The 11,033-nt window shown below is 42.2% G+C and overlaps 1 protein-coding gene across 1 annotated transcript in view; it reads right to left on the bottom strand.

The window, feature by feature from the left end:
• SYNE2 (spectrin repeat containing nuclear envelope protein 2) overlaps positions 1–11,033 on the bottom strand; it is a 283,558-nt gene that overhangs the window by 252,065 nt on the left and 20,460 nt on the right. The window contains exons 2-5 of the mRNA XM_042989863.1: positions 5,317–5,378; positions 4,066–4,161; positions 3,898–3,975; positions 3,717–3,809 (exon numbers count right to left, since the gene is read on the bottom strand). Of these exons, the coding sequence (XP_042845797.1) occupies positions 3,717–3,809; positions 3,898–3,975; positions 4,066–4,161; positions 5,317–5,378 (329 nt within the window). The remainder of the gene's footprint in view (positions 1–3,716; positions 3,810–3,897; positions 3,976–4,065; positions 4,162–5,316; positions 5,379–11,033) is intronic.

The raw sequence follows: 11,033 nt of genomic DNA, 5'->3' as shown, positions 1-11,033 counted from the left end.
ATAAAACTCATATGAATATCAAACCAACATGCCGTGTACCTTAAACTTACACAATGGCAAATGCCAATTACATCTCAATTTAAAAAACTATATGAAAATGCAAATAGCAAGGAATAACCAAGATGATCCCAAAGAACAAGTTGGACACTATCAGATATCAAGACTTTTCTATATAGCTATAGAAACAGACATACTATAGCATTGGTTCAGGGATAAACAATGGAACAGAACTGACAATCTGACAATGGAGCCACACATATATGGTTACTTGGTTTTTGAAGTTACTGACACTACAGGACAGTAGGAAAAAGTAGGTCTTTTCAATACATGATGTTGGGTCAACTGGACAGCCATATGCAAAGAAAATTATCTTGACTGCTTTAACCTAACATGCTCAAAAAAAAAAATTCATTCTCGAAAGATTGTAGCTCTAAATGTAAAAATGCGAAACAATTAAGCTTTCAGAACTGTGCTGTCCAATACAATAGTCACTAGCCACATGTGGCTATTATTTAAGTTAAATAAATAAAATTTAAAATTTAGTTCCTCAGTCATACTAGCCACATTTCAAGTGTTCAATAGCCACAAGAGACCAGTGGCTACTGTTCTGTATGGTGCAGCTACAGATCATTACCATCATTGCAGAAACTCCCATTGGACAGAACTATTTAAGAAAAGAGTGTAAGAGAATATCTCCAAGATGTTAGCAAAGGAAAAGATTTCTTTTTTTTTTTTTTAATTTTTTTTTTCAACGTTTTTTATTTATTTTTGGGACAGAGAGAGACAGAGCATGAACGGGGGAGGGGCAGAGAGAGAGGGAGACACAGAATCGGAAACAGGCTCCAGGCTCCGAGCCATCAGCCCAGAGCCTGACGCGGGGCTCGAACTCACGAACCACGAGATCGTGACCTGGCTGAAGTCGGACGCTTAACCGACTGCGCCACCCAGGCGCCCCAGGAAAAGATTTCTTTACAGGACACAGAACATACTAGCCACCAAAAAAGGAAGTTGATAAAGTTGAACTACATTAAAATCATGAATGTCTATTCATTGAAAGATTGAGAAGGCAAGCCACAGAATCAGAGAAGATATCTGCAATTCATATACACTCAACAAAGGACTTGTATTGCATATAGCTACACACACACACATATATATAGCATTTATTTTTGAGAGACAGAGCGGGAGCATGTGAAGGGCAGAGAGAGCGAGAGCGAGAGCGAGAGAGAGAGCGAGAGAGAGAGAGAGAGAGAGAATCTGAAGCAGGCTCCAAGCTTTGAGCTGTCAGCACAGAGCCAGATGCAGGGTTCAAACCCACGAATTACGAGATCGTGACCCGGGACAAAGTCAGACACAACCGACCGAGCCACCCAGGCGCCCCCAGAATATATTGTAAAATTTCTATAAATCATTACACGCGATAGCACAGCTAAAATAAAAAAATTTTAACGTCAAGTATTTGCAGGGATTGGAGAAGGGATCTCCAAACTCTGTAACAGGGTAAATCAGGGCAACCATTTTGAAAAACTAACTGGCACTACCTACCAAAGCTGAAGATCACACGCCTTATGACCGAGCAAATCCACTCCTAGATATATATATGAGAGAAATGAGGGCTTGTACCACCAAAGGCAAATATACAAGAATGGGCCTAGCGGCTTTGTTCGTAACAGCTGAAAAATGGCAACAAAAGAAATGCCCATCAACAGAAGAGTAAGTAAGCTCTGGCATATTCACGCAGTGATACAGTCACACACGACAAGGAAAAAGAAAGAAATCCAGTCAATGATATTATAACCGTGACATAACAGGACAGATGGATGGTAGTTACACTTGTGGTGAACACAGCAAAATGCATAAACTTGTCAAACCACAAAGTTCTACACCTGAAACTAAAATAACTAATTGTGCGTCAACTATACTCAACAACAACAAAAACAAAAGACCTACCGATGCAATGCACGCTTCAACAAGTTGAAACTCATAGATGATGTTAAGTGAAAGAAATCTAACACAAAAGAGTATACAGCATATGTAAGTCACTTCAGTTATAATCTCTTCATATGGAGGTAAAGATGCTAAGCTAAACAGCGATAGAGATCAAAGTGCTGGTTTCTTTAGGGAAGGGGGTAAGGACTGGGAGAAATACATGGGAACTCTGGGATTCAGGCAATGTTTTCTATTTATATCTTGGGGGATGGTTACGTGGATGTATTTAATTTACAAGAATACATCCAGCTCTATACGTAAGATCTCTACCTTTTTCTCTACGTATGTTATACTTCAACAAAAGTTTATTTACATCGGTAAAGCAAAGCCAAAAAAAGCAAAACTTAAGGCCCAACAATTTTACTTCTAAGAATTTGGCCCATGGAACTAATGAAGATTGTACGCAAAAATTTTACCCTGAGCGTAGTCTTTTTGGAATTGCTTATAATCATAAAACTATGAGCATTCTGCCTGTCCATTAATAAGATATAGCACTTTACAAGAGAACACCATGCCTCCATTAAAACACACATATAAATTCAGAAAGACGTTCATTAGAACAGGTTGAAAAGTTTGGATAGCAGGACCATTCTGTTTAGGACATACAAACATAAACAAATATATATGTTTATTCCTACTGCATGTATCATGGGAGACTGCACAGCAAATTATTTAATGGTTATCACAGAGTGGTAGAATTATAGGTGATTCTATTTGCCTTTTACTACCTGTATTAAAATTTTTAATTATACTTCAAATATCCTGGAAAGTATGGAGGAAAAAAATATAATAAATACCTACGAATTGTCAAATTTTAACATTTTACCACATTTGGTTCATATTTTTTTAAAAAAATAAAACACTGATACAGTTTAAGCCTTCTGTCTTTCCCTCTGTGATTCTATTTCCTTCCTCTCCCAGAGGCAAAAAACACAATTCTAAACTTGGTTTTCATCATCCTCACGCATTTTATTTTACTAGAACTTCAAACGTAGGTATCCAGAAATCATACACTGTTCTTACCTTACATGTTTTAAATCTTATACAAAGTACTTATGTTATTTTCTGGTTTTCATAAAATAACATTTGTTTCCCACATTATTTAAATTATCTTCAAAGTAATTACGGAGAGATACAACATGCAACTTTTTAGGTAACTGCAGAAAACCTGCACGAATTCGGAATCCCGGGTCTGGAAGAATATATTTATCAATCGTAAGTATCAGAAGGTCAGGACCAACAGTGTCTTTGTTGTTGTTTTCTTGGTGTCCTGGCACAAGAGCTAGAACGTAATAGGTGTTTAAATTATTTGTGGAGTGAAATTCATCAAGGAGTCAGTCTGGGGACAGGACGAAATGCTGTGGGATTAACTAGATTGAACAAGGGTCCTCGAAACTAGGAGATTCTACCAAGTTTAGTGGGTTGGTTCTCACAAATTGACTCCGGAAGCTTCCTCTCTTCTGCCAAAGTAAGTAAACAATAATACCCAAAATTTTATCACGGCAGGTTCTAGTGACAGTGGTGCTGACACTGCAGATCAGTCAAGATACCATAATTCCGCATTCAATTTGCAACTGCAAAATAACATCAGTGGCAAAGGTCCACCCGTCAAGGGTTAGAGTGTCCTTTTTCTGCAAGAAACGCAGGACTGAATCTTCTTGCCTAACACTTATTTCATTCTGCAGTAATCCGAACAGAAATAACTTCCACACCACCACACTACTTACATGAAAGTGCAGTATAATTGTCCAAATTAGGCCAAGAATGATGGATGGGTTTCCGTCTATGATATCAGTGACATGAATATTTATTAGCTTGATCTGGAAAAGAAGAAACACGGGTTAAAAGGAGAAAATATTTCATTGCATTAATTTCTCCTGTGAATCTTCCGATGAAATTCATACTCACTGATCGGTTTTTTAGGAATGTCAGGGCATGTTCTATATTGATTCTACACTGAAAGGTATTAGATCCTTTGTCTCGAGGCTATGAAATTCAAGCAAAATAGATCACTTAGAAATATGAAAAAAAGATTTTAATCAATAAAAGGCTTTTAATGTCACTTAAAAAGCTCACCAACTGTTGTCCTGAGAGTACTTCTAGCAGGTCCAGGAGGACATGCCCCTTTTTAATGTCCGCAAATAGGTCTGACACGACCGAGGGAGGAGTGCGCTACAAAAGGTCACAAGAAAAACATTCATTCAAACTTTGGTCCAAAAACATAATACCCTTAGGATTCTCATCAATAAATGCGCTTTGTGTTTTCACAAAAGCTCAAATTCGGTAGTGATTTTTAAGTAACAGAATGAGAGAGAACACACAAAGTTCTATGTCAAAGCATGGTAAGAAAAGCAGTGAATTTAATTTATCTCATGGCAAATTTCCAGTAGCACCACACTCTGGTACCTTCGCTGAGAGCTGAAAACCTGTGCATAGAGGCGGCATTAAAGACATTCAAAAACGCCAGTAGTGACCCATTTGGGGAGTAGATTACATTTATGGAGTAATCTGTTTATGAACTTACCCTTCTCAGAATTGCATCGTGCAGGGATGGGGAGCCTGTGAGAAGAGGCTTATTCATTTTATATCTAGGTTATTTCGGGCACTTGGCATCACCGAGAGGCAGGATGGCACAGTGATTAACAAGGCCTTGGGGCGCCTGGGTGGCTCAGTCAGTTAAGCATCCGACTCTTGATCTCAGCTCACGTCATGATCTCACAGTTCACGAGTTCGAGCCCCTCACTGGGCTCTGCGCTAACAGCACACAGCCTGCTTGGGATTCTATCTCCCTCTCTCTCTGCCCCTCCCCCCTCAAAATAAATAAATAAACATTTTTTAAAAATAAGAAAAAAAAGGCCTCTGGGTCCACACTGCTGGGTTTGTATCCCAGCACTATCACTTATAAGCGGTGTGACAGTGCAACATTAGGCAAGTCACAGAACTTCTTTTTCCTTAGTTTCCTTGTTCTTTAAACAGGAGTAATAGTCTCATGAGGATGTTGTAAAGTCATGTAAATGTGATGCAAATCCATTATATTTACCAAGCTTAGGACACTGTTTAACACATAACCCTCCATACATAGGTACGAATCATTATTACTATTATTATTACATTTGCTAAAAGAGATCTCCCATATCCTTAGCAAAAGTGTCTCCTTTTTGTGTTGGGAAAGAATGACAAATACATCTAAACAAGATCACGGTGACTTCAGCACATTCTTTCAACCTTTTTTACACCTCCCCAGTACCATTTGGGGGACCCAAAGGGAGGGAGTAGGAGAAGTAATTTAAATATATTTATAGCTCTATTTGTTCTTTTTTTCCTCACCTTTGCCAACTGTGAGTTTATCCAGCAGGTGAAGGTTTTCTTCTGAGTGTCTTCCTGCTCAGCTATTGAAAAGAGACAACGGCAGTTATAAAATGAGAAGCCTCAGAAACCCTTTTAAACTTATCAAAATCTCAAAGGTCTATCACTCTGGGGATGTGTGTGTATTCCACAGTTTTACCAGCTTCCTAGGACTTGGTCTAACTTTCAGATGTTTGCTCAAGAAGTGGTTTGGAAATAGCATGTTGATATATATATATGTATGTATATATATATATATTTTTTTTTTTAATCACCGCAGGTTAGCTGACAAGAGACAATGATTTTTAATACTTTTTACTGACAAAAGAATTAAGTCCTCACATGGCCTTGACGGTCTTGTACAAGGAATTGTGAGGAGAGAGACTTCCCAACCCAAAGGCACTCTCAGTCTAAGCCAAAGCCATACGTATTTAAAGACAAACCCCATTCAAGAAAAAAAGAAAAAAGAAAAAGAAGGAGGTGCCTGGGTGGCCCAGTCTCTTGATTTCGGCTCCAGTCATGATCTCATGGTTGTGGGATCCAGCCCCGCATCAGGCTCTGTGCTAACAGTGGAGACTGCTTAGGATTCTCTCTCTCTCTCTCTCTCTCTCTCTCTCTCTCTCTCTCTCTCTCTCTCAAGATAAATAAACATTTTTTAAAATAAATAAATAAACAGGGGCGCCTGGGTGGCTCAGTCGGTTGAGTGTCCGACTTCGACTCAGGTCATGATCTCACAGCTCGTGGGTTCGAGCCCCGCACTGGGCTCTGTGCTGACAGCTCAGAGCCTGGAGCCTGCTTCGGACTCTGTGTCTCCCTCCCTCTCTGCCCCTAACCCACTCACATTCTGTCTCTGTCTCTCTCAAAAATAAACAAACATTTAAAAAAAAAAAAAAAAAAGAATCCTTCATAAATAAATAAAATAAATAAATAAGGGCGCCTGGGTGCCTCAGTTGGTTAAGCGTCTAACTCTGGTTTCAGCTCAGGACAGGATCTCACTGTCCATGAGTTCGAGCCTGCATCAGGCTCTACACTGACAGTGTGAAGCCTGCTTGGGACTCACTCACTCTCTCTCTCTCTCTCTCTCTCTCAAACTAAACAAAAATAAACGTAGCAAACAAACAAACAAATAAATAAAAGGTTCATAAGGTCGTGAGCAGTTTAGTCTTGACACTTAGAGTATTTATCATGGAGGATATATAGCCACTGAATTAACTGTAAATGAGCTGCAGTTAGAGTCAGAGACACCTGGGCTCAAGTCCTGCCTCTTACTAAGAGGCTGTGTGACACCAGTAATTTCCTTTGGGAATAAAGGTAATAAGCACTCACCTCCAGAGACTGTTAAGGATTCACTTGAGAAGTGCCCACTTTTATTAGCAGGACAGGAGTCAAGGGCAAGATCTGAAACACTCAGGGTACGTCTTCCTCTCCTCACAGGGGCAGGGGCGGGCCCTACACCAACTCCAAGCTCCCCACTAGCCTTCTACCCCCTCAGCTCCTGCAGACATGTCAACTCCGCACTCAAGGGTTAGCCCTGTACACCAGGACTGAGTTTCCATTTCCCCGGATGTCCTCGCCCGGCTGGACAGGGACAAGTGTCAGCCCAGGCACTCACTCCTCCCTGGGCCCGATGTTCACAGCCCTGACACCACCATCTACCTCGAGGTCACCAGCTCTCATCCCAGGATGCCTCTTTCCCTGCTATGTCCATCAGTGCGCGCGCGCACACACACACACACACACACACACACACACACACACACACACTCCAGGCTGTCAGGTTCCCTTCTGTTCTCTCACTCTGATGTCCTTAAGACTCTGCACACGCCCCAGTTTTTCTCATCACCCACCTCTTCTTAACGCGGGAGGCCCTTCCACTGGCGATGAACCTGTAGAACACCGTCAGCAAAGTCGCCAGTGTCCAAACCCTCTCTGACAGGTGTCTTCTCTCTGCTCTTGCTGCAATCTGACCCCCTCAAGTGCTGGCTCTGCTCTCTCTTATACCCCTTGCACCATGGGGTCCTTGCTCCTCACTTCCAGATCATTCTCCACTCTCTCTGTCCCCAAAGTGCTCCAGTCTTGACTCTCATGTCATCAGACCATCTCCACTGTCACAGTTATCTACTGACCTCTGTCATTCCTTGTCATTCCTCATTTAATTCCTTCCCCGCTGTCCTCTCTCCAACACAATTTCTCTTTCTTGGCAATTTCAGCATACAACTGAGGAAGCTCCTGGCCTCTCCATTTCTTCCGTTCTTCTTCTGCAACAAACTTGTCTTCTGCTCTGCTTCAACCACTCGCTGTCATGGTCATACCCCAGACCTCATCATTACTAATAACTGCAACTCCTGGAGGTCTCAATTTCAGGCATCTCATTTTTTTTTTTTAACGTTTTATTTATTTTTGAGAGAGAGAGAGACAGAGCATGAATGGGGGAGGGTCAGAGAGAGAGGGAGACACAGAATCCTAAACAGGCTCCAGGCTCTGAGCTGTCAGCACAGAGCCTGACGCGGGGCTCGAACTCACGGACCGTGAGATCATGACCTGAGCCGAAGTCGGACGCTTAACCGACTGAGCCACCCAGGTGCCCCAGGCATCTCATTTGTGAACAACGGGCCTTATCTTTTCAGTTCATTCTAGCGCCATTGATTCTGCCAGCTTTTCACTGTCCCTCGCTCCCACTGATATCCTACCTTTCATCCTTTTCCATTTTCAATTCCATGATCACTTCTTACAAACACCTCCTTGTGCCTTCTTGTGTGTTCCTGGCTCTTTATCACTACACTCCGCTCGCTCGTACCAACACTCATCCTACTGGATGTGGCTGGAAGAAGATCTGTCCCTGTGCTGACTGGTCTCACCGTGACGCCCAAGTAGGGCGTCTCTTCCTCGAACTTCCAACACCTCCTCTCCCATCCTCACTCTTCAGCTGAGACCCTGCTCCCAGAGCACATCCATTCCCTGTCCAATCCACCTATCAAAATGTCCCTGCCTCCAGCCTGTTAGCACGCCATGACCTGGCCTTTTCAGACCTAAAGCTGATCCCTTCACTCCTTCCCCAGATCCCATCCCTTTATGCCTGCTCGAGGACATTGCCTCCTTTCTCTCCTGTATCATCCCCTTCTCCCCCTCTCCCTTAGACCATTCGCATCAGTGTAGATCCACGCTGTTAATTCACCACAAAAACAAGACCTCCAGATTTTTAATACTTTTTACTGACAAAAGAATTTTGTCTGACCCCAGTTCCCACAAACTACTGCTTTACTTATCTGCCGCCCTTTATGACAAAACTCCCCAGACAGAGTCGCCTGTGTTCTCAGGTCCCCTCCTCCTCATTCTCTCTTAACCGAACCCACACCAATCAGACCACGGCCATGCCTCCAAAACTGCTCCCTCATCAAGGGCACCATGAATTCAGGTCATCAATAACCACCTTCCACTAGAACCAACGGTCGATTCTCAGCCTTCACCTTTCTGGACCCAACACTCTTGGTTTTCCTCCTCCATCACAAGTCGGCTTCTCTCTTTCTCTCACACTTCATATCCAATGCCTCGGAGAATCCTCTTTGGTCTCCCTTCAGAATGTAGTCAGGATATTACCGTTCTCACCACCTCCACCTGGAAGCCTGCACTAAATCCCTAGCAGGTCTCCCTCCTTCCAGCCTTGCCCTCTAAGTACCATTCTCAACGCAGCAGCCAGAGTGGTGCTACTAAAATGTTAACTCACACTCCTTTGCTCACAATCCTTAAGGGCTTCTCACTTCACTCCTGAAGATGGATGCAAGGCTTGGGGCGCCTGGGTGGCTCAGCCAGTCCAGCATCCAACTCTTGATTTAGGCTCAGGTCATGGTCCCACAGTTCATGAGTTCAAGCCCCACTGGCAGCATGGAGCCTACTTGGGATTCTCTCCCTCTCCCCCTCTCTCTCTCTCTGACCCTCCCCTGCTCTCTCTCTCTCTCTCAAAATAAATAAATAAACTTAAAAAAAAAAAAGATGGGGTGTCTGGGCGGCTCAGTCGGTAAAGCATCTGACTTCGGCTCAGGTCATGATCTCACTCTGTGAGTTCCAGCCCCGCACTGGGCTGTGTGCTGACAGCTCAGAGCCTGGATCCTACTTCAGATTCTATATCTCCCTTTCTCTCTGCCCCTCCTCTACTCATGCTCTGTCTCTCTTACTCTCAAAAATAAATAAACATTAAAAAAAAATTTTTTTTAAAGATGGCCGCAAGGCTGACCCCCACCCCCTCTGCTCATCCCTTTTTTAAAAAAAAAAAAATTTTTTTTAAGTTTATTTCTTTTTGACAGAGACAGAGTGTGAGCCTGAGACACAGAATCCGAAGCGGGCTCCAGGCTCCAAGCTGTCAGCACAGAGCCCGATGCGTGGCTTGAACTCACAAACTGTGAGATCATGACCTGGGTCGAAGTCGGACGCTTAACCGACTGAGCCACCCAGGAGCCCCTGTTGCTCATTCCACTCCAGACTCTCTCGGCCTCCCCGTTTTTCTCGAACTCCCTAGAAACGATCCTACATTAGGGCTTCGCCCTAACTGTCCTTTCTTCCAGGAGTGCTCTTACTACACATATCCCCGCAAGCCTACTTCCCATCCTATTTGAGGCTGTAACACCTCCAGTCCTGCTTCCCTTTGTTTGCTCTGTTTTTTCTATAGTACTTACCACCTTTAAACATCCTACCTAAGTTACATATGTAGTATGTTTATTGTTTAACGTCTTGCTCTTCTCCCACCAGAAGCAAAGCACCACATAGACAAAGATGTTTTGTCTGTGACCTATTCCAGGTGCCTAGAGGAACCTGGCCCAGAAGGACTCTAAAGAAAACATTTGCTAAAAGAATAATAATATAACAACAACAACTTAATTAGTGATATTAAACCGATTAAAATTAATTAATAATAAAACTAAATCATAATTAAATTTAAATGAATAAAAAATAAGTTTTCTAATCATTTTACTGTTATATTTGATTTACTATATTGACAAGGTCAAATCTACCATTATGCGTTTATATTCCTTTTCTAAAAAATTACCTGATCTATCTTCTAATACACTGTTTTTCTTTGACTCCTTCCACTCTGCTTAATTAATCTCTAGCTACCACAGTTATATCAGACTGAAACTGTTGACATGACATCTAATTAGAATTCCTAAAAATATTTTAATCTAGGGGCCCCTGGGTGGCTCAGTCGGTTAAGCATCTGACTTTGGCTTAGGTCATGATCTCTTGGTTTGTGAGTTCAAACTCCATGACGGGCTCTGTGCCCCTCTTGCAGCTCAGAGCCTGGAGCCTGCTTCAGATTCTGTGTCTCCCTCTCTCTCTGTCCCTCCTGGCTCACACACACTCTCTCTCTCTCAAAAATAAATAAACAAAAAAAAATTTTTAATAAAAGAATTAAGAAAAATTTTTAATCTGATGAGAGTTCAGGTTGAGGAACTGAAGAGAATCTGAGTAAATGTATCTTCAGGCGTTTATAAGCACGGCTGATTAGAGATTAAAGATGCACTTAGCCTGGCTGGATTTTTTTCTTATCTTTTTTAATCCATTTCATTTTTCTGTATTACCAACTTAAATTAGGTATAGCCCAGTGATTTACAAAGTACAGGGTGCTTAATAATTGTTAGCTGAAATGAACTGAGTCCTGGCAAGCCAAGTGGATAGTTTAGGCTTTTGAGAGTTATTTGTTTCAT

The sequence above is a fragment of the Panthera tigris genome, chromosome B3, assembly GCF_018350195.1.
Source record: "Panthera tigris isolate Pti1 chromosome B3, P.tigris_Pti1_mat1.1, whole genome shotgun sequence".
Lineage (NCBI taxonomy): Eukaryota > Metazoa > Chordata > Mammalia > Carnivora > Felidae > Panthera > Panthera tigris.
The sequence above is the reverse complement of the archived record's forward strand: the minus strand, read 5'-3'. Positions and strand labels throughout refer to the sequence as shown.